This window comes from Puma concolor, chromosome B1 (genome assembly GCF_028749965.1).
Source record: "Puma concolor isolate L17-30 chromosome B1, mPumCon1.1.hap2, whole genome shotgun sequence".
NCBI classification, from domain to species: domain Eukaryota; kingdom Metazoa; phylum Chordata; class Mammalia; order Carnivora; family Felidae; genus Puma; species Puma concolor.
In genome coordinates this window covers 106,257,553-106,284,653 of record NC_141670.1, presented here as the reverse complement: position 1 = coordinate 106,284,653, position 27,101 = coordinate 106,257,553, and the positions used below count along the sequence as shown (strand labels likewise).

The 27,101-nt window shown below is 35.1% G+C and overlaps 1 protein-coding gene across 1 annotated transcript; it reads left to right on the top strand.

Moving 5' to 3' along the window:
• Nucleotide 1: 1 nt before the first annotated feature.
• Nucleotides 2-26,263, top strand: METTL14 (methyltransferase 14, N6-adenosine-methyltransferase non-catalytic subunit). Its single transcript, XM_086704322.1, has 11 exons — nucleotides 2-135; nucleotides 4,243-4,331; nucleotides 5,254-5,341; nucleotides 8,373-8,453; nucleotides 8,803-8,890; nucleotides 13,041-13,131; nucleotides 14,322-14,463; nucleotides 19,679-19,771; nucleotides 21,808-21,924; nucleotides 23,104-23,314; nucleotides 24,686-26,263. The coding sequence occupies exons 1-11, from the start codon at nucleotides 70-72 to the stop codon at nucleotides 24,988-24,990; spliced, it is 1,371 nt and encodes a 456-aa protein (XP_086560448.1). The 5' UTR covers nucleotides 2-69; the 3' UTR covers nucleotides 24,991-26,263.
• The last annotated feature ends 838 nt before the right edge of the window (nucleotides 26,264-27,101 follow it).

The following is a 27,101-nucleotide window of genomic DNA, read 5'->3' as shown; positions in this document are numbered from 1 at the left end:
GAAAAATTGGGAGGGTACTCATCTGCTAATTGTCAAGTTTTCGGGGCAGTGGGAAACAAGAGTTGGGATATGGACAGCCGCTTGCAGGAGATCCGGGAGCGGCAGAAGTTACGGCGGCAGCTCCTGGCGCAGCAGGTCCGCGGCCCAGGGAGGGATCGCGAATGCGCGTGCGCGGTTCCCGCTTCTCTCCCCTGCCCTTCGCCCCGCTGTCTTTCCCTATCTACTGCGGAACCTGCCTTTATGGTCCCGCGACCATGATCCTAAGGCCTACCTACCCTTGTTCTCATCTAACGCAGTACCCCGAATATTCTCCATTTTGTGCAGCGATTGTGGTGTTGCTAAACCGAATGCCACTCTTGGTCTTCAACATTATGGAATCGCCTAGTGTCTGGCGCAGGGCTCAAGGATGGGGATACAAAGATTTGGTCTTTGTAAATAAATTACCGTAGTTCACGCAAGGAGTGACTTGTTATCCACTAAGTTTCTTTTCACTGTTTACATCGTATTCTGTGTTTTGCCTTTCTTCTTAGCACCTCATTGTTGAGATTGTGGCTTCCTTGTGAAATAGATTCATAGTATTTTCTTTGGGATCATGTCTAAAGACTGCATCGGAAGTAGCCTGAACGTAAATTTTAGATTGTGCATCTTTTGTGTTGCAGTCCACTGTGCTATGTGTATGGTGTCTTCGTCATCACGCACCGATCATGTATGAATTCATAACTCCTATCAGTTGTAGCAAATCCTTGAAACAGGTAGCATTATCTTCACTTACCGAATAACGAAAGAGAGGCCAGAGAGGTTAAGTAATTTTTGCTTCATGTCACTCATCGCTAGGCCAGAAAATTGATCCCAGGTTTGTCTCTCCAAAGCTTGTTTCACCGCTTCTTGTGTATAAGCTAACACTTGATTAGGAGAGTACACATGCAGAAAATGCAGATGTACACTTCTACTCTAAGAGGCTGTGTTTCCCATTCTGTCATTCATATTAGTGAAAGTGATGGAGGATATGCTAAGAGGCTGTAATGAGACATCTTAATGTTATTTTTTTTTTCAGAAATGAGACTTAGTTTTAGTAAATGGAAATCTGAAACCTATACTCTTATGATCCAATGAAAAGGTTTGTGGTATAGTGTTTAAAATGTGGGAATTTGGAATCAGATCTGTTCTGTCCCTCTGGCATGATCTAGGACAAATCCGGTATCTTTTCCAGGCCTTCTTTTTCCCAATTTGTTTTAGCATGTTGTCTTCAAAATGTTTAATAGCTTTGTTACCACGGAAAAAGGTTCTTATTCTTTAGTTTTCAATTCAAACTTCTATTTGAGTCAAAATGCATCCATAAACAATTATTTTTTGAGTGTCTTACTATGTGCCAGGGCATCTAGTAGTCATTGGCAATTCAACTGTGAATAAAAAGTAGTCCCGACGCTAAAAGAGCTTACATAGTGCATAAAATTTAATAATGGGTGCTGTTAATTCTATGTATCCCTTCTATGTATCAAGACTCTGCTAAGCTTTTTATATACATTATCTTCATTCATACAAGTCAGATACTATTTGCATCTTATAGATGCAGAAAACAGAGCTCAAAGAATTTAAGTTGCATGACTAACGGTTGCCTGAATGACCCAGTCAGTAGAGCATGGGACTTTTGATTTTGGGGTTGTAACTTCGAGCCCCATATTGGGTGTGGAGATTACTTAAATATTAAAGAAAAATTAAGTTACATACTGAAGTCCACAAAACTGGTAAGTTTACAAGCTGCAGTTTTAGGCCTTTCTATGCTCTCTCTAGTACACTAGCTGCCTCCTACTCTTCTTGTTGGATAGGAACCATTTCACTTAAGTAAAAATGTCCAATATCATTGACAGACTTCCACTTTACCAGCTAATTTCAGCCTTTCTTTCAGTTGTCCTTCTCCATATGAACAATACAGAATGGTTTGTTACTCTCCAGAATGTGATTTGTGCAATAAATACTTTATGATTTTTGTAAAAATTGTCCTCCTAACTTTCTGATTCTGTCCATCCTCTATAGCACAGCTCAGATCAGAACTTTGTAATGAAAGCTATTGTGATCTCTCTCTGGCTTATTAGGCTCTTCCATGGAGCTTATGTTGTCCTTACTGTTAAGTACGTTATTTATGTTACTTGTTACTTGTTGTTACTTGTTAAACATCAGCCATTTATGCCTGCTTTTTACTTAGCTGTACCTTTATTTTAAAAAATCATACAAGGGTGCCTGGGTGGCTCAGTTGGTTGAGCATCAGACTCTTGATTTGGCTGAGGTCATGATCCCAGGGTCATGGGATTGAGGCCTGGGTCAGGCTCCATGCTGAGCGTGGAGCCTGCCTAAGATTCACCCTGTCTCTCTCTCTCTCTCTCTCTCTCTCTCTCTCTCTCTCTCTCTCCCCCTCTCCCTCCCTCCCTCTCCCTCTCCCTCTCCTTCTCCCTCTCCCTCTGCACCCCGAAATTTTTAAAAAAAATTTTAAATGCTATATGCTTTTAAATGATACCAAATTTTCCTAATTACTCAAATAATATATTTAGTGCTTCCATAATGGAAAATCTATGATTTACCTATTCCAGTCATTCCATGATTTTGGAGGGGGGGCATGAGATAACAATTATATATGAACAGAATTTTGACTTAAGGCATTTCTATTGTAATACATTGTATTCTAATGTAGGCTCTAGTAGGAAATCTAGGTTCATTCAAATATTGAGCATCTACTATGAGTCAGGCATTATACAAGGTGCTAAACATACAAATACAAAGAAGACAGAGTTCATCCCTTTAGGGAGCTTACATGTCACTTGGGGAGAAGTAAATAAAAGTAAAGATAAAATAATTGAAGTATAAAAATACTTGGAAGTTGTGATAGACGATGAAACGATATAAATAGGGAATAAACAAAAGTAAAATGTAAAATCATTGAAAGCTGTATTAAGTGCTATGATCTGAATAGGAAATAAGATAAAAAGGAGAAAAGTGGAAGCAGGCTATTTGTACTCTTTAAGGAGCTAACTTGTAGTCATCCAAACAGAGGAGTCAGTCACAGGGAAAAAAGTTAACATTTAACTATGGGAAGTAGATGTGTCTTCTAACTAACGAGAATAGGGTTCAGGAAGATTTTATGGAAGAATTAAAATTTCAGCAACAGTTATAATTGGAAGAGATTTAATATTGGAGAAACCTTAGGGAGGTCATGAAGTGGGCAGATAAAAAGGCAGTGACAATTATTTAAGATCAAGGCTGGGGACCAGAAGCTCAGATATTTTAGTGTATCTTCTTCCCTTTCCTGAGCTAAAAGGCTATTTAGTGCAGATTTCCTCCTGTCCTTCTTGTACTTAAAAGTATTAAATGGTTCCTCATGGCCTGCAAATTGCATTCTGCACTTGTTGGTTTCGTATTTATTTACTTATTTAAGGTTTATTTATGTATTTCGAGAGAGAGAGCACAAGTGGGAGAGGGGCAGAGAGAGAGGGAGAGACAGAATCCCCAAGCAGGCTCTGCACTTTCAGCACAAGCCCAAAGCAGGGCTTGAACCCATGAACTGTGAGATTATGACCTGAGCTCAAGTTGGACGCTTAATCAACTGAACCACTCAGGTGCCCCTGTTGGTTTGGCTTTTAAAGTTTTCCATGAACTGATTCTATGTAGCCAGCCTATCTCAACTAGTAATTTGTTGTATTTTGCAAAATTCCCAACTGCTAAACATAATTTTCCTACCCATTTTTTAGGTATTAAAATTCAGTATTGTGCCTGTAAATCACTATATAAAGACTTGGCTTGAATAAAACTGGATAGATATTTATTACAGCATGGGATAAATAAGGTATAATATGTGAGCTGATGGATGCAAAGTGTTTAACATAGTGCCTACCACCCTATGTATACTATATGTTAGTTGCTTTTTTGTTGTTATTGCTCCTACTACCAAATTATGTTTTATTATTTACTTAAAAAGTAGAGGATTGGCTAAAACTGTCTTAATTTCAAATATAATGAAAGTATAAAATGCTTGCCAACTCTCAGATTTGTTCTTAATTAACATAGTTTTGTTCCAAGGTATTTCCTGTTTTTCCTGCAAGGTAATTAAGCCATTTGCTTGCTGAGGTAGTTAGGGTTTTTGGTTGTTTTTTTTTTTTTTTTTTAATACTTGACATATTAAATGTTGCTACAAATGTCTGGAAAGGCAATCCAGTGCTTTATGATCTAATTTTTCATTTTGCCTTTTCTCAGTTGGGAGCTGAAAGTGCTGACAGCATTGGTGCTGTGTTAAATAGCAAAGATGAGCAGAGAGAAATTGCTGAAACAAGAGAAACTTGCAGGTCAGTTGAGTAGTTTTTGTTTGGGTTTTTTTAGTGATGTTACTGTTGTGAAAGGCTTATTGTTTTAATAAACAGATAATCCTAGGTATGAAGGTAAGTAAATCATAGATTTTCCATTATGGAAGCATTAATGCTTGTTGTGACAAGCATCAAAATAAAGATTTCAGGGGTGCCTGGGTGGCTCAGTCAGTTAAGCTGATTTCAGCTCAGGTCATGCTCTCACGGTTTGTGAGTTCGAGCCCCACGTCAGGCTCTCTGCTGTCAGCACAGAGCCCACTTCAGATCCTCTGTCCCCGTCTCTTGCTCTGCCCCTCACCTGCATGCGTGTGTGCTCTCTCTCTCTCAAAAATAAATAAACATTTAAAAAAACAAAAAAATAAAGATTTCAGAAACATGGGTTTTTATTATTCATGAATTAAGAAATACTTATTTTTCTGAATATGTTAAGTTCCCATTCATAAAGTAGTTCGAAAATGGAATGTTAGACTAAGGGTTAGCTTAAAAACCATAAATAAATAATTATATTTATAAGTTTCTTATAAAAGAAAACACACTTTACCCTAAAAATGGTATTCATTTGGTAGTTCATAAAGCACTTCAGAGTTTTTCAGTATTCTAGTTCTTAATTTGAACATCAATTTTGCTTAAGACAAATTATATGATACGTAATATGGAAGTTTATTTTTGCCATACAGTCCTTATAAAAGCTTAGTTTCTGATTTGGTTGCTTTCTCATAAAAGTAAAATACAGAATTATCAATCAGGTTGTGTGACTTTTTAAATTTATAAACCAGATGGATAGATTCTATTTAATCAGGAAAAATGTACCTTACTCTGTTTTTATAAACTGTTATTTAATATTAATAGCTGCACTGGTACATCTTTCTATATCTGTGTGTGATACATCAGTTTTAATTTTCAGGGCTTCCTATGATACCTCTGCTCCAAATGCAAAACGGAAGTATCAGGATGAAGGGGAGACAGACGAAGACAAGATGGAAGAATATAAGGCAAGTAGAGAACAGGGAAATTTTATGGTCAGGAAAAAATAAGTCCTTACAATAATAGATTGTTATCCAGGAAAACAAATTTGATTAAAAACTTAATTTTAAACTTTGTAAAATAATCATCAGTAGCATATGTATACAGGCATACCCCAGAGATATTGCAGATTTGGTTCCAGACCATCACAATGAAGTGAATATCACAATAAAGCAAGTTAAATGAAATTTTTGATCTCCCAGTGCATATAAAACTTAGGTGTATACTATCTTACAGCCTATTAAGTGTGCAATAGCATTATGTCTGATAAAACAAGGTATATACCTTAATTTAAAAATACTTTATTGCTAAAAAATGCTAGCCATCATTTCAGCTTTCAGCAAGTCATAATCTTTTTTTGTTGGTGAAGGTCTTGCCTCAATATTGCTACAGCTTCTACATCAGCACCTGCTGCTTCACCTTACACTTTTATGTTACTGAGATGGCTTCTTTCCTTAAACTTCATGAACCAACCTCTGTTAGCTTCAGACTTTTCTTCTGTAGCTTCCTCACCTCTCAGCCTTCATAGAATTGATGGGAGTGAGGGCCTTGCTCTGGATTAGGCTTTGGTTTAAGGGAATGTTGTGGCTGATTTGATCTTCTGTCCATATTATTATAGCTTTTTCCATATCAGCAATACAACTGTTGCCCTTTCTTACCATTTGTGTGTTCACTTTCTTATCATTTGGGTGTTCACTGGAGTAGCACTTTTTTTTTTTTTTTTTAATTTTTTTTTTCAACGTTTATTTATTTTTGGGACAGAGAGAGACAGAGCATGAACGGGGGAGGGGCAGAGAGAGAGGGAGACACAGAATCGGAAACAGGCTCCAGGCTCCGAGCCATCAGCCCAGAGCCCGACGCGGGGCTCGAACTCACGGACCGCGAGATCGTGACCTGGCTGAAGTCGGACGCTTAACCGACTGCGCCACCCAGGCGCCCCTGGAGTAGCACTTTTTAATTTCCTTCAAAAACATTTCCTTTGCATTCACAACTTAGCTGTTTAGTGCAAGGGACATAGGTTTTGGTCTTTCTCAGATGCTGCATGCCTTTCCTCATTAAGGAAAATTAAGCTAGTAATTTCTAGCTTTTGACTTAAAATGAGAAATGTGCAATTCTTCCTTTTACTTAAATACTTAAAGGATGTTGGAGGGTTATTAATTGGCCTAGTTTCAGTATTGTGTCTCAGGAAATAGGGAAGCCCAAGGAGAGGGAGAGAGGGGAACAGCCAGTTGGTGGAGCAATCAAAACACATTTATTAAGTTCACCATCTTGTATGGACTCGGTTCATGGTGCCCCAAAACAATTACAATAGTAACATCAGAGATCACTGATCACAGATAACCATAACAAATATAGTAATGAAGAAGTTAGAAATATTGTCAGAATTACTAAAATAAGATACAGAGACATGAAATGAGCAGATACTGTCAGAAAGTGGTGCCAATAGACTTGCTCAAGTCTATTGAGCACGGTTGCCACAAACCTTCAATTTGTAAAAATTGTGATGTCTGAAAAGTACAATAAATTGAAGCACGATAAAATGAGGTATGCCTGTAATCGATTAAATTAAGATCTTTATTTCAGTTTCCTCATTTTAATGTAAGAGGTGACATATAAAGCATAAGGCCTAGTAGCCACTGACAGTAATATTCTTTAGTAAGAGTAAGGAAGTGTGTGTATCAGAAACTTTGGATAATTGGATCAGGTTTCAAGTGGCTAGAATATGGTCTTTTTTGAGAGTTGTGTGATTCCATGTTTATTATATTGGGTAGTATAGTTAAAATATTTTGACATCTCATGTGCTAGACAGCAATGTAGAATTGTCTCTGAAAGAGGCTGAAGGAAAAAAACCCAACTTCTAAACCTATAATTGCAATACTTAGTTGAAAAGAAAGTATTATGGGGGCACCTGGGTGGCTCAGTGAGTTGGGGTTCCAGATCTTATTCTCAGCTCAGGTTGTGAGTGCAAGTCCTGTGCTGGGCGTGAAGCCTACTTTAGAAAAAGAAAAGAAAAGGGTCCCCTGGTGGCTCAGTCGGTTAAAGCATCAACTTTGGCTCAGGTCATGATCTCATGGTTCTGTGAACTCGAGCCCTACATCAGACTGCGTTGGCAGTATGGAGCCTGCTTGGGATTCTGTCTCTCTCCCTCTCTCTCTCTGCATCTCCTCTGCTAGTGCATGTTGCTCTCTTTTTCTGTTTCAAAATAAATAATGTCTTGAAGTTATAAAGTGTCTTGATATTTTGAAGATATAAAATACAGATATAAAGATATTTTGAAGATATATAAAATATTTTGAAGATATAAAATAATAATATTTTGAAGATTTTAAAGAAAAGTATTATGTTTAAAAAGCCTATCTCCATTTTTTAAAGTTGATTGTTGTACAGCTATATTTAATAGAGAAGGGAATAAATAGTTTCAGTAAATCTCTAGGAATTTCAGTGATATAATTGGCCAATCTCATGAATACAGTTTTGTGCATTGCATTTTGGTATATGTTAATATGCAACTTAAAATTAGTGATTATTTATTGTGATCATTTTATTTACTTACTAAATATTGTGATTGTATAAATATGTATATTTTACCATATACAGTTCCTTATATTTTAACATTTTTGATTTATAAAAAGTTTCATATGGTTTTTAATAGAAATAAAATTGCCCCATTGGTGGTCATATCTTTCATGATTTGAACTAAATTCTAATGTTAATAGTATGATACATGAGATAATTCTAGACAATTCAGTCAACAAAATTAGTAGTTATATTGATTTATCATTTATTGATAAGATGAAAATTTTTATTTATTATAAACATAACTAATTGGATAATGATGAGAATGCAGTCTTCAGTGTTTGACTTTAATGATAATTTGAAAAACTTATTGTATCTCAGGAAAAGAAAATATTTATATTGAGTCTTAATACTCAAGATATCATAAATATATAAAATATTCCTCGTATACATAAAATGTCTACTTAATCTTCCTTTTCCAAGGATGAATTAGAAATGCAGCAGGAAGAAGAGAATTTGCCATATGAAGAAGAGATTTATAAAGATTCTAGTACTTTTCTGAAGGTAAATTTTCAAATCATTACCCTTCACATTTCATCTCTGCATGAAAAGATTTTAAATGCTTATTTTCAATATTTTTTCAGTTATTGAGGGATCATTATTTTAAAATAATCATTTAAAATTATTCTTGAAATAGTCTGATATTTGGCTATTTGGGATGAGATAATGCTGTATTAATGTCTGTAGCTACTGAAGAGTAATGCTGTCAGTTACTGTGTTTTCAAATATTACTAAATTTTTTTAATCTATCAATTTTGATTTTGTATCGTCTCATAATAAAAAATAAAGTACAGAGTTAGTGCATCTGCCATTAGAGTAAATGCTCTTAATTTAATTTTGACTTTTTCTTTAGGGAACGCAGAGTTTAAATCCCCATAATGATTACTGCCAACATTTTGTAGACACTGGACATAGACCTCAGAATTTCATCAGGGATGTAGGTATGTTAGATTTGTTGGGAATATGCTATTGCTAACCCTTGATTACATTCATGTGATTTATCCATTTTGTGGATTATTTCTAACAAAATTATTTTTCCTGGCTTGGCTTCCCATTTCCAATTTCAGTACTTCTAGTATCCCTCCTTTTCCATCTAGCAGTGTTACTCTCTCTCTTCCCTTCCTTCCCTCCTTCCTCCTACCTTCTTTCCTTCTCCAGTTTGGTTCTGTGACTATACTTGCATTTTTATTTTATCTTCGTTTATTCCCTCTTCATTGCTTTTCCTTTCTTTCTGTAGATCTGATTTTCTCATCTATATTATTTTTTTTTTCTTCTCCCTGAAGAATTTCTTTTAACACTTCTTGCAAGTCAGGTCTGTTGGCAACAAATTCCCTTAATTTTTGTTTTTCCAAGAAAGTCTATTTTTCTTTGGCTTTTGACGAATAATTTCACAGAGTATAGAATTCTTGGTTGGTGTTTAATTTCTTTCAAAACTTTAAATATTTCACTCCAATCTTTTCTTGCTTGCATGTTTCTGAGAAGTTGGGTAATTGTTATCTTTGTTCCTCCATAGGTATGGTGTCTTTTTCCTCCGGTTTCTTTGGGATTTTTTCCTTTATATTTGATATTCTGTAGTTTGAAAATGATATGCCTTAGGTTTAGGGTTTTTTTTTGGCATTATCCTGCTTGGTGTTCTCTAAGCTTCTTGAATCTGGTTTGATGACATTAATTTGGGGAAATATTATTATTTCAACTATTTCTTCTGTTCTTTTCTATTTTCTGGTATTTCTGTTATACATCTTACATTTTTGTAGTTGTCGCACAGTCCTTGGATAATCTATTTTGCTTTTTTTTTTTTTTTAGGTTTTGTTCTCTTTGCTTTTCAGTTTTTGAGGTGGCTGTTAAGATATCCTCAAGCCCAGAGATTCTTCCCTCAGCCCCTGTTCAGTCTACTAATAAGCCCGTCAAATGCATTATCCCTGCATTTACAAAAACAGCTTTATTGAGAGAATTCATAGAACTCACCCATTTAAAGGATATAATTCAATTTTTTTTTTTTTTTTAGTAAATCGAGTTTGTGCAATCATTACCACAATCTAATTTTCATCTCTCCTAAAGAAACTCAGTACTCATTAGCAGTCGGTTCCCATTCCCTCCCCTACTACTCCCCCCAGCCTTAAGTGACCATTAATTAACTTTCTGTCTCTATCAATTTGCCTATTCTAAACATTTCATATAAATGGAATTAGACAATATGTGGTATCTTGGGACTGGCTTCTTTCACTTGTCACCTTGTTTCTGGGATCACTGATGTGACATGTGTCCGTACTTCATTTATTTTTACTGCCAGATAATATTCCATTGTATGTATATACCACATTTTATTCATTAATTTGGATTGTTTGTACTTTTTGGCTGTTATAAACAGTGCTGCATGAGTATTCATGTGAAGTTCTTGTGTGAACATACGCTTTCGTTTCTCCTAGGTATATACCTAGGAATGGAATTCTTGGGTCATGTGTTAATTCTGTGTTTAACTTTTGGAGAAACTACACAACTGTTTTTCAAAACAGTTTATATTCTTGCCAGTTTCTTCCTGTGCTTGACATTTACTATTATATATCTTTTTGATTATAGCCATTCTAGTGAGTATGAAATGACATTTCATTGTGATTTTGACTTGCATTTTCCTAGCGACTAATGATATTAGGCATCTTGTTACATGCTTGTTGGCTATTTAAATACCTACTTTGGAGAAATATCCAAACCCTTTGCTTATTTTTTTTTTTTTTAATGTTTATTATTTTTGAGAGAGACAGAGAGCAAGCAGGGAAGGGGCAGAGAGAGAGGGAGACACAGAATCCGAACCAGGCTCCAGGCTCTGAGCTCTCAGCGCAGAGCTCGACGCGGGGCTCGAACTCACAGACCGCGAGATCATGACCTGAGCTGTAGTCGGCCGCCCAACCGACTGAGCACCCAGGTGCCCCCCTTTGCTTATTTTTTAATTGGTTATTTGTCTTTTTATTTATTACATTATAAGAGTTCCTCATATATTCTCAGTATAACTCTTTTCTCAGACCTATGGTTTGGAAATATTTTCTCCCATTCTGTGTAGTGTCTTTTCATTTACCTGATGGTATGATTTGCAGCACAAAAAAAATTTTAATTTTGATATAATCTGATTTTTGTTGCTTATAGGCAGTGTTACTTTTGAAGTAGAAACTGATTTTAGTGTTTTCATGAGTAAAATTTAGATGCAGCATAAAAAGTCATGATAATGCTAAGTGAAATAAGCCACAGAACAAATATGCAAGTACTTACAGAGGTACCTAAAATAGTATATGTAATATGATAAATACCTACACTTTCATGAGATACCTACATAGTCAGATTTCTAGAAGCAGAAAATAGAACAGTGGTTTTCAGAGACTGGAGGAAGGGGAAAATAGGGAGTTGTTAATTTGTGTAAAGTTTCGGTTATACAAGACGAATTAGTTCTAGAGACTTGCTGTATAGCATAGTGCTTATAGTCAACAATGTTATTGACTCTAGTCAATAAAATTTTTAAAATTTGTTAAGGGTAGATCTCATCTTAAGTATTCTTACTACACGCGCACACACATGCACACCCTCACACACACACACATGCATACACACACCAAGAGGAATACAAGAAAACTTTAGAGATGATGGATAGGTCTGTCACACCTATGAACGTGATAATTCATAGGTGAATGCATATATCTAAATTCATCACATTGTGTACATTAAATATGTTTGGTTTTTATATATCAATTATACTTTAGGAAAGCTGTTTTTTAAAGACACCTGACTCTACTGTGATTAAAACCTGACTATAATAACATCTTCAAACTTGCTTTATTTGAAATTTGTTTTATAACCACTGATTGAGGAGGCTTTACAAAATCTTTCATTTTTACTCTTTGATGTTAAAGTTATTAATATCTGTACTTTTGGTTTTTAAATTAAGTTGCTTATATGATTTATACTGTTAGGAATATGTTTCATATTGGGGGGGGAAAGAAAACCAAATAAGAGCTTTTAGGAATCCTTGATATTCGAGTGCACTTATCCCTACAGTTTTTTAAACAGGCAATATGCTGTTTTACCTAAAATCTTTTCTGAGCTCAAAGATCTAAAATATTTTTGAGGACATGGGAACAGAGACTCTCCTGTTTTTAAGTACTCTTTGCCGTACTTATACATGTTTTTTTTTAAGATCTTAAGCCTGAAAATACATGTGAAGATTTGGTTTATAATATGGAGATGTGAAATCTTTACAGTTATAAATATTCATAGAGAAAACAATTTGTCTTGGAAGTGAGAGCTGATCGACTACTAGGGACTCATTATCTTCTTTACTAGATTTGTTCCAGGATTGTGTCCATGAGCCATAGCCAACTAATTTAAGATCATCAACAGGGTTTCTCTTACCTGTAACTATTCTTTGTTTCTCCTTGTATGTAATCACAAAAAAGAAAAGAAATATTGTCTATGCTTTTAATAACTATTTAAGAAGCTAACTACCAACCTCAATAATCACTAGATTTTTAAGGGAAAAGAATTCTTCTAGCTAAAAAAAAGGGGGAAAAGCTTGATAGAAGGCAGTGTTTTTTCTTTTCCTTAGAACAGAATGGTGAAACTTAATGCTATGTATGAGCAGATTTAACTTAAATATGAGAAATTAAATGGTGTATTGATTTGAACTGGGCTTTAGAACATCTGGACCTTTGCCTGCATATGGGATTAGGGACATTAGATATGAACTGTTTTAAAAATACTCAAAATAGGGGTGCCTGGTTGGCTCAGATCATGATCTCACTGTTCATGAGTTTGAGCCCACATCAATTAGCTGCTGTCAGCGCAGGATCTGCTTCGGATCCTCTGACCCTCTCTGTCTTTCTGCCCCTCCCCCTCCCCCACTTGTGCTCCCTCTCTCAAAAAATCAACAAACATTTTTAATAAATCAGTGCAAGAAAATACTTAAAATTAATTTTTTTTAAAAGGACAGGAGACTAAAGTGGTCGTTGTCTATTGTTTTGTTTCTTGAGAGGGCCCGTAACCCTTTGAATTCACTGATACTAACTTAAAGAGTATTAAAATTTAGAATTTACTACTTTTTCTCCTCAGGTTTGGCTGACAGATTTGAAGAATACCCTAAACTGAGGGAGCTCATCAGGCTCAAGGATGAGTTAATAGCTAAATCTAACACTCCTCCTATGTAAGTGTGTTTTCTCAATTGTTTTTTATTCCCAACTCAGCCTTAAAATAGCAGTCTTTTTATCCTGTAACCTTTCTATTTGAAAAAAGTTCAGCACCTATATAGGGTTAACACACTGTGGTTTTCAGTTTGGTAAAATAGATGTGTTTGAAACTCCAGTGCTGAGTACACCAGTAGGTTCTCATTTCTTTTTTTTTTTTTTTTCAGTTAATTTCCTGAAAATGTCTTTAAATGTTTTCTTCTTAGAAAAATCATTCGTGTTTGTTGTATTCTTGAGTTTCCTAAAATGTTTTCAAGTGATTTTTTCTCTCAAAAAGTAATTTATTTATTGAAGTAAGTTTAGAAAACTTAGATGAAGGAAAAGAATAAAAATTAATTATAACTCAGCATTCAGGGATACTATTCATAGCATTTTGGAATATGAAAATTCATGTTAACCTTTGCTAACCAGAACGTTTTTCTCAGAAATGTATAAAAAGTCTTTAAAATTGGAGAATCTGCCTATTTCACATTTAGCTTACTTCGAACAGTTTGCTAAAATGTGTACTGTTAGTGATGAAGAGCCGCAAAGAAGTCTGTGTGTGAAGAAAAATATTAGCAGACTCTAATATTCATCTAATTTAAACATAGTCTTACATTTAAAGTAGTTTATATTTAAATTACTTTCATACTATGTGGAAATAACTTTTCAGTAATGACTAGTTATAACATACTAGTTAGCCATAAAAGACCATTAATAGAGAAATAATTTTACTAATAAACAATAAAAGAAAATTACATCCATCTTTAGAAATAGTGTTTCTAAATTTTAAAGCTTACAAATAGTTTTTCTTACTTAAGAAAGAAATAATGTGATATTCCTTAGAGAATTCAGATGATGATGGAATGGGGCTCAGAGACTTACATAGTATGAGTTTTCACTGTAAAAATGAGAGAAGTACATTCTGGATATACATGGGGGAATATGCTATTGGCTTGTAGTGTGATTATATCCATCTTCTAGGGAAGAGTGTTGGTAGATGGTTTACTATCTATACTGAAGAAAGATAGTCCTGCATAAAAAGGTATTCAGTAACTAGTTTATGATTACTTTGTAAATAGTGTTTAGTAATATTTACGAAATTCCTTTCTTTATTATCTGTAAGGTATTTGAAAAACTCTTAGTCACTTTTTATGCCTTAATCAAATAGGTACTTACAAGCAGATATAGAAGCCTTTGACATCAGAGAACTGACACCTAAATTTGATGTGATTCTTCTGGAACCCCCTTTAGAAGAATATTACAGAGAAACTGGCATCACTGCTAATGAAAAATGCTGGACTTGGGATGATGTATGATGAAACTTTCTACATTGTAATTAATTATTTATTTTTCAAATGAATATATATTATTTGGTGAGAAGATTATAAATATTCTTACATTTTTAGGAATCATAATTGCAGATTTATAGCGTATAATGTGACAGAAGATCCAGGGTACATTAACAAATACTATAATATCTTTGGTCTGATTCTTCTTTTTGGGGCTGAAGTTGAGCAGGCAGTGAGTTAGTAGTCTGTAGAAGACTCACAATTCCAGTCTTAGAGTCCTAGCTAGAAAAGTCTAAAAACTAAATGATTGATAACTCTTTCTGCATTTGCCTAGTTTTAGTAAACATTAGAGTATAATACAGAGATAGATAGATACAAAACGATTTCTACTTTTCAAGCAACTTACAATGGATAAAAAAGATACGTAATTTCAGTATAATTGTGATAAAGCTACATTTTCCTAAATAAAATTAAGCAAGCTGATAACTGCAGTTAGTTACGTAAAGTCATCTGTTTTTACTGATCAGTAACAAAATAACAAATATTGGTTGAGTACCACTCTGTACTAGGCAATGTGGTAGGTATTGGAGATTCGAAGATGAATAAGACTTGGTACTTGGACTAAAGGAGCACATAATTAAATGGGATAAATATTGATCTAAACAGATAATTGCATTATTATTTTGTTCGATAACAGAGGATTACATAAGATGATCTGAGACAAACTGACCAAGCCTTGGAGGATGGGTCACATGAACAAAGAGGAAGTGACATGTTAACAATATAAATAGACTAGTTGGAATTGGCCAGATGAAGAAAGGGATGGGCTAGTGATTCCAACTGAAAGGAACAACAAGAGCAGAAGGGATGGTGGGAAAGAATATCTGGTTTGTAGGTAGATGTTGTTAGAACACAAGTTGGAACTCTTCTTGAGATGATGTCTTCTTAGAAGCTTAGACTTTTCCTGAAGACATTAAGTTGTCTTTGAAGGGCTTTAAACAGCTTAAAGTGTCATATTAGTGTGTGGAGAATGGACTAGAGGAAAAGTCTGGAAAAGAGAGAGCAGTTAAAAGACTGTTGCAGTAGCCCAGTTAGGAGATGAAGGGACCTTGAATTAGAGTGATGGTAGTAAGAATAGAAAGGTGATAAATTTAGTAATCTTTTGTAGATACTTGGGTGAGATCTAGTGATTGGACTGAGGGGGAGAGTTAAGGATGATGCAGAGGTTTGAGTCTTGGGATAAGTGAGTTGAGTTTTCACCAGCTGAGAAAGAGTGGATTTAAGAGTTGGATTAGAGGGGCACCTTGTGGCTCAGTCTGTTAAGCGTCCGACTCTGGACTTGAGCGACTCTGGACTTGAGCTCAGGTCTCAGTTTGTGAGTTCAAGTCCGCATGGGGCTCTGTGCTGACATTGTGGAGCCTGCTTGGGATTCTCTCTCTCTGCCCCTCCCTGCTTATGTTCTCTCTCTCTCTCTCTCTCTCTCTTTCTCTCTCAAAATAAATAACACTTATAAAAGCTGGATTAAAGGGATTAGATCATATTGAATATGTTGATTTTGACGTGTATGTGAGACATCCGTGTGGAGTCATGATAGGAATATGTAATTCAAAGGACAGACAGATCTGGTCTCAAAATATACAGATTTAGAAGATTAGCACATAAAACCTATGAGAATGGATGAATTTGTCCAGAGATAGTGTCTCAATTAAGATAAAATGTGGATTAACAGTAAAGCCTCAGGAAACTGTTACATTTAAGAGGCACATGTAAAAGAAGATCAAAAGAATGGGTCAGAAATGAATAAGGAGAACCAAGAAAATGAATGTCCTAGGGGCCAAGGGAATAGGGAATTTCAAGGAGAGAGTAGGCAAGAGTGTTAAGCACAGAAGGGAAGTAGGGAAAGGAAAGGACTGACACTGTAAAGCTGCTGTTTCATAGGAAACCATGCTGAATCCTTGCATGTCCTCTTCTGAGTTAATGACAGTTACTATTATTAATATTATTTAATCTTCAAGGTACACCTCCAGTTTTTCCTCCTGGAAGCTTTTCCTTTTATCTTTCTTTGATCCCACTGACATTTTTATTTGTATTTTTATGGCTCTTACCACTTTGAAAAAATCTCATCCTCTGATGATGAATGTAATTTGTGCTTATTGTTGAAATTCAGAAAGTTATACAGTATATTATATTCCCAAGACTTAAGGTAAAAGACATACTGCTCTTGATGCTTATTGCTGAGAAGTTTTCCAGATAGGTTGCACAAATTTACATTCCTTCCAGCAGTGTTTAAGAAATACCTATTTAACCATTTCCTCATCAAAATTGATTAATACATAAAAACAATCTTTGTGAGTTTAGTCAGAAAAAAAAAATTGAAAAAAATAAATCTTTATGTCTTTGATTAGTATAGTTGATCCTTGAACAAAGTGGGTTTGAACTGCATGATTCCATTTTTGTGTGGATTATTTACGGTGGTGTAAATGTATTTTCCTTATGATTTTCTAAGTTACATTTTATTTTTTCTAGCTTACTTTAAGTATAGAGTATACAATACATATAACATACAAAATATGTGTTAATTGACTCTTTATGTCATCAGTAAGGCTTCCAGTCAACAGTAGGTTATTAGTCGTTAAGTTTTGGGGAGTCAGAAGTTACCCTTGCATTTTCTATGGGCGGTAGGGGTTGGTGCGACCAGCCCTTATGTTATTCAGGGGTCAGCTGTAATTAGGTTGAACTTTTTTCTCTGGCCAGTCTCTGAGGTTTGGTCACTGAAGGCACAGGAGCTTCACTTATATGTGACAGAACAGACCAATAGGATTTCTGAAATAAAGGAATTCCATTTTATATGCATATTCTTGATTTCAGTCTAATTTCACTGAACAACTCGGGCTAGCATATTGAAAAGTATTGTCTGGCCCTAGGCCCTAAGTTCTTAATTTTTATATAATAATATCCTATAGAAAGTACCAATAGTTAAAATAATAAATAGAATATAAAGAGTATGAATAAGAAAAGTGTTTGGATTTCACAAGGTATTCTCTTTCACATCAGAGAGTCAGTAGTGATCAATGGATTTTGGTAAAGGATATTAAAATACCAGCTTTTTAAAATACCAGCACTTAGCATTTAGAACTGCAGTGTTGAGAGAGTAATTTGCTTGATGCTCTTCACTGTTATGTGTCATCACTTATTTTAGCTCTTTCATGTAGAAATATGTAGGAATATGTGTATGTGTGTATTACATATTTACTTATTCATATTCCTATGAGAATATTAGATGAGAGATTTCAAGATTTTAAAAGAAGTATAAAACTCAGTAGGTTAATACATATTGTAACTTATTTACATTATTATTGCCGAATAATGTTTTTCTATTTAGATTAAGTTAGAGATGATATGGTTATAACTCAAATGGATGTTACTAAAGTTAAAATTTTTTGAATAAATGAAATAGAAATATCTGCTTGAACCATGGTCTGTCTCTGAAATGTGGCAGAAAGCTAGAAGAAAAAGAATGTCATAAAATGATTGAGTCTTTTATATGAGTATGTATTATCCCAAAATTTACAGAATTATTGAACTTTTTTTAAAATTTAAAAAAAAATTTTTTTTTCAACGTTTATTTATTTTTGGGACAGAGAGATACAGAGCATGAACGGGGGAGGGGCAGAGAGAGAGGGAGACACAGAATCGGAAACAGGCTCCAGGCTCTGAGCCATCAGCCCAGAGCCCGACACGGGGCTCGAACTCACGGACCGCGAGATCGTGACCTGGCTGAAGTCGGACGCTTAACCGACTGCGCCACCCAGGCGCCCCGCGGAACTTTTTTTTTAATGTGAATACTCAGCACATACAAGGCAAATAAAATTATAGACTGTAATTTTTTTCTTAGTTTTTTATTTAAATTCCCATTAGTTAACATACAGTGTAATATTAGTTTCAGGAGTAGAATTTAGTGATTCATCACTCATACACAACACCCAGTGAGTGTCACTAGTGCCCTCCTTACTGCCCATTTCCCATTTAGCCCATCCCACCACCCACCCCTCCTCCAGCAACCCTTAGTTTGTTCTCTGTAGTTGAGTCTGTTTTATGGTTTGCTTCTCTCCTTTTTCCCCCTATGTTCATCTGTTTTGCTTGTTAAATTCCACACGAGTGAAATCATATGGTATTTGTCTTTCACTATTTCACTTAGCATAATACACTCTAGCTCCATCCACATCATTGCAAATGGCAAAATTTCATTCTTTTTGATTGCTGGGTAATATTCCATTCTGAATATATATCCCATCTTCTTTATCCATTCATCAGTTTATGGACATTTGGGCTCTTTTCATAGTTTGCTTGTTGTCAATAATGCTGCTATAAACATTGGGATGCATGTATCCCTTTAAATCAGTATTTTTGTATCTTTTAGGTAAATACATAGTAGTGTAATTGCTGGATCCTAGGGTAGTTCTATTTTTAACATTTTGAGGAACCTCCATACTGTTTTCCAGAGTGGCTGCACCAGTTTACATTCCCACCAACAGTGTAGGAGGGTTCCCCTTTCTCTGCCTTCTCGCCAACACCTGTTGTTTCCTGTGTTGTTAATTTTAGCCATTCTGACACGTGTGATGTGATATCTCATTGTAGTTTTGATTTGTATTTCCCTGATGATGAGTGATGTTGAGCATCTTTTCATGTGTCTGTTAGTGATCTGTAGATCTTCTTTGGAAAAATTGGGCTATATTTTTTTTTTGACATTTTAGAACTAAAATGGTCATTATAATAAAATGTGCATATTGATTTATTTTTATCTAGAATTTCTGTAGATGCTGGAAACTAAATATTCCCCAAACATTTACTATATTTCATTTTAATTTTGCCCCTAACTTTGGGATAATTTAAGCTAACCTCTTTTTTTCAGTTTATTTTTCTGTAAATCATAAAGTATTGCACTCAAATTACATCTTACAAAAGTCCATAATTCTATAAATATGGTTCCCTGTTACCTCTTTCTGTATAAAGTCAAGTGTATGTATATGTGTGTGTATGTGTGTGTGTTTTCTTAATATAGAATAAGAAAACAGTAGAATAAGTTCTAAGGATAAAATTTATTTTCTAATGAAAATTAGTACATCTAAAAATAGATCTACTGAAAGTCTTGATAAATCTCAGGGGTTATTCTTTTGGATTTAGAATGACTGGGAAACAAAATACTTTCATGCAATATTGTTTTGGTTTCCTACAGATTATGAAGTTAGAAATTGATGAGATTGCAGCTCCACGATCATTTATTTTTCTCTGGTGTGGTTCTGGGGAGGGATTGGACCTTGGAAGAGTGGTAAGATCATTTTTTTAAAGTGGATTTTTAGTCATAAGAAAAAATAAAAAAAGTTGGAAGATAGATGTTATTTTGTCCTTTGTTTCTTGAATAGTTGCTAAAATACTCAGAAGGAAAAAAATGTGATTAGAAAAGAATGCACAAAAGGCAGTAGTACCCTTTGGTTAGCTAGCATTAGGGTTCAAGAAGTCAAAATATGATTTATTACAACTTCAGGAGAACAGTTTAGGCATTTGATACTGCAACTCAAAAACAAGCTGCTTAGTGTCATTTACTGCTCATTATGAATAGCTAAAAAGTATTCTGAATAACATTAACTCCTGAATTCCAAATAGAAGCCAAATCAAATTGGAAAAATAACAGAGCATCCAGAACACATAGTTTGAATAATTGAGTAAGAGTGACAAGGAAAAGGACCTCTTTTTTAAGCGCTTTATGTTTACTTTATTTCAGAACTCTTTTTTTTATTGCAATGTTTTGAATTTCTGAATGGAAACAAAATAGCGTATGCTTTTTTACCTAAGAATAATGGGAGCATTGTGGCTAAGTATTAGAAGGCTTCATTCAGTTTTGGTCTCAGTTCTGCTGTCCAGCAGTAAAACTTTGGGTAAAGAGATATTTACACTTGTGGGTTTCAGTTTCCTCACTTGTTAATAGATGATACCTTCCATTTTTAGGACATATTACTTGTTATACAGCAGACGATCTCATTTAATCTTGGCAGTTTTAGGAAGTGTCCATTTGACAAGTGAAGAATTTAAGTAGGATTATATTGAGATAAATTTGTTCTAAAATCCTGAAATTTTACAGTTACTTTGTATTTATAAAATAGCAAGTTTGAGACTATTGAAAAATATTATTGCTTGTGTCGTTTATTAACTCCCAAGGTAAGACTATAACTATTCTGATTGGGAATAGTTACTTTTTGCTGACACCTTTCCAAGATGTTCTGGAAAAGCTAAGAAAATAGAAACATACTATATGTTTTTACAGATATGTTGGTATTTACCCTTTGTAGCTCTAATGCCTGGCTTGGGGCTTGCCTTCTGCCTCCCAAATTAGTTTGAAAATGATTAGGAGGTTTTATCGTTTTATTTATGCAGCAGTCATATTGGTAAAAGCAGATTTGGGCCAAAAACGATTACAAAAATAATTCAGCATAAGAAATCCTGATGAGCTTTTGTTAATTGATCAGGGCACGAAGATATAGACCCTTGTGGTGTATAAGGAATTTCCAGTGCAAAACAGATAAATGTCACAGGAACAGATACTGATCTTGATTTTTAGATTTTAAAATAAAAATCCAGGTTTTCATTTTGAGGTGTTTCTCATGATAAGAGTTTACACAGTAAGAGCATTCCTGACATGAACAATACCAACATTATCGTCCTGCACTATTTGCTTATTTCCCCCTACTTTACTCTTAAATCAATGAGGGGGTAAGGACATATCTTGTTTTTATTCCCACCAGCTAGTCAGCACCTATATATTGTAGTAGCCCTCAGTATTAGCAAGTAATAAGGTACGTAATTTTAAGTATTTGAGTTTTTTGAAGTTGTATTAAGTATATAAAAATAACATAAGACTCATTTGAAAACAAGCTATCAATTAGAATATGTTCAATAGTTTTTAGCTTTGTCAGGATAGGAAATTGAGGTGCTAGGAATCAAATCATGTTGAATTATTTTATGATTAAAGAGGGACTGAGTGTTTTATGATTTAAAACCCACTTTCTGTTGATGACAATGGAAGGTAGTATTAAAGGATTGGAGTACTATGTAATCCTTTCTATGTTTTGATACTTAACTATATAGATTATATTAATATCTGAAAGGTATTTATGCTTTCTATATAATGGCCATATATTTAAAGACGTTAGTATTTCCTTTTTTCTATTTCTGCACTAAAAATTACTGTAACATCTTGGATTTAGTGTCTCAAACCTCTAGGAAGTTTTTTTAATACTGGTTGATTATTTTAAGTACTGTTTATTTCTTTTAGTTAAGGATTTCTTTTTTTAATTCTTTCATTTCTAGTGTTTACGCAAATGGGGTTACAGAAGATGTGAAGATATTTGTTGGATTAAAACCAATAAAAACAATCCTGGAAAGACTAAGACTTTAGATCCAAAGGCTGTCTTCCAGAGAACAAAGGTATTGCCTTTACTGTTTTGTTTTCTTTATTTTCATTATTTTTCCTCAAGCTTTTCCAAATGACTGTATACTGTTTAATTTTGGTAGAAAGATTATTTTCTTAGATTTGCACAAATGGCATTGAACAGTATAGAATTACATCAAGTTTAATTTTTAAATTCACTATGTTTTGTTTACTGTGTTTTATTCACTATGTTAAGTTCAACCTTCACTGTGCGGGAGAGGGTAGTATATATTTTTGTATGTCCTAAACTGCTGTTAATTCTAAATCACTTTATGTATGGGCTTTTGGTACCTCTGAGCCCCACCAGACTTTTTCCCTTTCCCTGAGCCCACAAAAAAGAGGCAGTAGCAAGACTCATAGCTGGCTGCCTTGGAAGCATATTTTTCTCCTTCCCTTTTTCCTACATAAGAACCCTGAGAACCTACACAAGAACCCTTGAGAACCTCTGCTCTATACAACTTCCCTGTTACTATCAGGCTTTAAAAGTTTGTCCCCCAGTCTTTCACTCTTTAGGGAGCCATTTGTGGGAGTCTTTCATATTAAGTCTTTCTTAAACTGGAAAATTCAAAATTCTTTTGAAAATTCTTTCAAGGGAGCCTAAGCTACTCTTGCCATGGTTCATGGAGTCAAGTGAGAGATTAATTTAACCCATACTCCTGCCAGTCAGATTAAATAGAGAAGGTCAAAAAACAAATGGAAAAAAAAAAAAAAAACTGTTTAATTACTCAACATAAGAAAATGTGAAAATCAGAAGTCTATATCCATGTTAAAAGGCTCTTCTCCATATAAAAAGGCATCTTGTATATAGTTTTGATCTTGGATTATTTGAGGCCCAGTATAACATCCTTTTAAGATTCCAAGGTCAAGTGCCATGTTTCCATAACTGGTAGAAACAAGTTATTATCTAGTATTGCAGAAAGAAAGACTCCATGGTCATTGATGCAATTCTAAAATGTGATGGCCCCAAGTTTAACACCGTTGTCTCTAGCTTCCCTGGCAATCTTCCCACATCCAGAGATACAGGCTTTCCTATAGTGTTTTTGCCCATAGAACTATATCCCAAAGATTTGAAGAAATGAAGTCTATTTTAGAATTGGGGACATCAGAAATGTAAAATGTTATGAAATATGACTCTTGATGAAGAGATTGATTGGCTTGCTCTTATTGTTTTTTAGGAACACTGCCTTATGGGGATCAAAGGAACTGTTAAGCGTAGCACAGATGGGGACTTCATCCATGCTAATGTTGACATTGACTTGATTATCACAGAAGAACCTGAAATTGGCAATATAGAAAAGCCTGTAGAAATTTTTCATATTATTGAACATTTTTGTCTTGGTAGAAGACGCCTTCATCTATTTGGAAGAGATAGTACAATTCGACCAGGTAGGACCTCAGAAAAACTCAAAAAAATCTTTTTGGTCCCTTGGGATATAGGTGTCAAGAAATGGTACAGAGTGCTCTGTAATATAAAATTCTTACGATGTATTTGATTCCTCTTGCTGTACTTCACATATGCTGAGTTCGTTCCTGTCTCTTCATGGTCCTCTCCTTTCAAATACCTGACAGACCTTTTCTCACACCTCTGTCTAAACTGGCCACCTTCCTGCTCCATTCCCCTCCTTCCACTCCTGTCTTTCCCCTTACTCTGTTTTCTTTTTCTTCATAGCACTTACCATTAGATGAATTACACATTCATTTGGGCTTATGTTTATAATCAGTTTCTCCAACATGCAGTCTCATAGAAGGCAAAGATTGTCTTCCTCACTTCTTTATACCCAACATTCAGATTATTCAGTAAATAATATGATGAAGAAATGTATAAATGAATGAATCATCCTGAAGAAAATAACCATATATTTAATAACCATATATTTAAAGGTCTGTGAAATACAGACCTTTGTTTTATTAGTAACTAAAATACCTGGCTTGTTTGCTTACATGTATAGTGGTGGTGTCTTTTCAAAATTTTAACTTTTAATAGTGTTTTTTAAATATTTATTTATTATTGAGAGACAGAGAAACACAGAGCATGAGCAGGGGAGGGGTAGAGAGAGGGGGAGACATAGAATCCGAAGCAGGCTCCAGGCTCTGAGCTGTCAGCACAGAGCCCGACGCGGGGCTCGAACTCACAGACTGCGAGATCATGACCTGAGCCGAAGTTGGTCACCTAGCCAACTGAGCCACCCAGGCGCCCCCAAAATTTTAACTTTTTGTGAAATCAGTGTAATGTAAATTTACTATTTTGAAAAAAAGAAAAAGACTTATGTTTGAGGGTGGAGGTAGAGATGGAAACATGGGAATGAATAGGAGCAACATGGAGGTTAGTGGTTGAATTTCTAGCACCTATCATCTGGGGTAATATTGTTGAGAGTAGAGGCAAAAGTTGGCTCCAGGATTTTAACCAGAAAACAATGGTATCATTTCCCCAATTAGGAAGGTGAATAAAGTTTATTACATTTTCACTGAGCCCAAACTCAGTGTAGTGTGTAATTTTTTTCTAAGTGCTACTCTCACAGAATGTGAAACAAGGATGGAGATGAGGAAGATAAGTTATAGTCATGCAGGTGAAATAAAAGATATATACCTATGAAGTCTGTATGACCATTATTAAATACCATGTTTTCTATAAAAAAGATGAATATGAGGTGATAGGGGCATCTTTAAAAATGCATTAGAGATTTGAAATAGCTCCTAAGGGACCAGTAAGAAAGAACTGGAAACAAAAAAGATAATCTTTCTTTCCCCCTATTTCAGGCTGGCTTACAGTTGGACCGACTCTTACAAATAGCAACTATAATGCAGAAACATATGCATCCTACTTTAGTGCTCCTAATTCCTACTTGACTGGATGTACAGAAGAAATTGAGAGACTTCGACCAAAATCACCTCCTCCCAAGTCTAAATCTGATCGGGGAGGTGGAGCTCCCAGGGGTGGAGGAAGGGGTGGAACTTCTGCTGGCCGTGGTCGAGAAAGAAACCGATCTAACTTCCGAGGAGAAAGAGGTGGCTTTCGCGGGGGCCGCGGAGGAGCACACAGAGGTGGCTTTCCACCTCGGTAACTTTGTTAAGACACTGGTCTATTAATACCCCTCCACCTTCTTTACTGTAGTTTGAGTTCTCATTGGGAGACTTAGTGTAGTACTCACTTCCACCTGGCACTCTGCTATAGTTTCTCTAAGCTGCAGGAACACCTTAGCCAATCTCCCGTGCAGTTGTCACACACACTGTTGTGTGTCACACACACTGTTGTCCAGGATCAACATCATCCTGCCTTTGGTCGTGTGCATGTAACTGAACAATGCAACAAATACCTTCCTTTCAGAGACCAGTTTATTCTGATAGATTCCAAGTAATTACAAAAGCTTTTGCTTTTTAGAAGTAGTTTAAGTGAACAGTGAAAAAGAGCCATCTGTAGTATCACACCAGTGCCAAGACAGATGATAGTAGCCATCCTGCCACTGCTGTCACAGCAAATGGAAAGCTCTTTGGGAGCTTTGATGGAATGGATTTGGGACAGATGGCTAACTTCTGTCAGGGTTTTAACATTTTCTTGATGAAACGATAAAAAGAAACTTTTTTTTTCTTAAGAATCTTAAACTCATACGATTTGACTGCTACTCAGACATTGAGAGACTCTGAACAAAGTCACCTCCTCCCAAATCTAAATCTGCTGGGGGAGGTTGGTGCGCCCAGCGGTGGGCAGAGGGAAAGGTAGAATTGAGTAGGCAGACAAAAAAAAGAGAAAAAGCTCATTATAATTTCAGTTGCATTGCTACAGATGGCTGTTAATCACACTTCTTAAGCAAAGAAGGACAACTCTCCAGGTGTTAGAACTTTGGTGTAGACTTGAACTTGGATTGACCTTGAAAGCAGCTTCATATCCCTTAGCAGAATAAAGAAAATGGAGGCAACAACAGAGAGACCTGGTTATCAGGTGTTTTGGGGAATAAAGTAATTGGTGATGAGGAAATAACATCTTTAAAATTGTTATGGAGAAAGCTTAATATAAAAACTAATTACAGAAAACCCTTAAGACACCTTAGAAAATGGAACTGTAGTTGCCTTTTATTAAAACCATATGGTGTGTTGTTTTTAAGAGACTGGTTTTGCAGATCAGTTGGTTGTATACAACTATGCTGTCATTTCTCTTTCTGTACTGTAACTCATGTTTTAAATGAATTTGATGAATGAAATAATACCATTATTCTTGAAAAATATATTTTTTATTCTGTGTATAATTTTTCTAATGAAACTTTAAACCTTTGAAATGTGGTAGTATGTTTTCTGTAAGTGGAATTGCCTTTGTTACCAAATGAATAAGGACTGACCTAAGATCAGACTCTTGTTTTGGTCTGTGATGCATTTTAGTAGCCATTCTGAGCTTTTCTTTGGCTCGGATTGTATGTAAAATAAGGTTATATTACACACACTAAAGACTCAGTTTGAAGATAAGGACTGAAAATAGATACAGGGTTGAGATCCTAAAAAGCCTGCTGAATTTAACTTGTTCAACCTGTTAGTAGTTTCTAGTACAACTATTGCATTTGAGTAATGCCTTTCTTGATGTAGATATGATGATATGAATCACAGTTAGTTAGGCTTTTTACTGAAATGATAGTTAATTTTCAACTTATAAAGTATCTATAGAGAACTGTATTTGTCAAAGTTGATGTGAGAATAAAGAAGATAGATGTTCTAATTGCCCAGTTTGGGTCTTTAGAAATACTAGTTAGGAGGTGACCCTGTCCTGTAAATGAGACTCCCTAGTGTGATCCACACCCCAGGCCTAGCCAAGGGAAGGCAACATTCTTAGTGCTTATATGGCATAGTTACCTGTGAGATGTGTATCACAAAGTCATCTTAGAGTTAGGAATGGCTACTTTGTAGGTTGCAAGTTAAAGAGAACCACTTCCTACCTATTAGAGCAAATAAGAAAGGAGTAGGTGATGGGAAAAAATGCAAGGCCTAGAATTATCTCTTTGACAATGTATTGTGGAATTTTTATAGCATAAGATGGTTTTGGCTCAATAGTTTTGCTACCCTTCACTTTCAATAAAGGTTAGGGTATCATTTTTATCATAGAATCTTTATTCATTGAGGAAAAGTTTCCAATGAAAACTCATTAATCTGACCTCTTCTGACTTCTGATCATCTTTATACTTACATGTCT

Coding starts and splice junctions, on each gene's coding strand:
- METTL14 (XM_086704322.1), top strand. CDS start 70: ATGGACAGCCGCTTGCAGGAGATCCGGGAGCGGCAGAAGTTACGGCGG. Junction 13,132..14,321: donor AAATCTAACACTCCTCCTAT/GTAAGTGTGTTT, acceptor TTAATCAAATAG/GTACTTACAAGCAGATATAG. Junction 21,925..23,103: donor CTGTCTTCCAGAGAACAAAG/GTATTGCCTTTA, acceptor ATTGTTTTTTAG/GAACACTGCCTTATGGGGAT.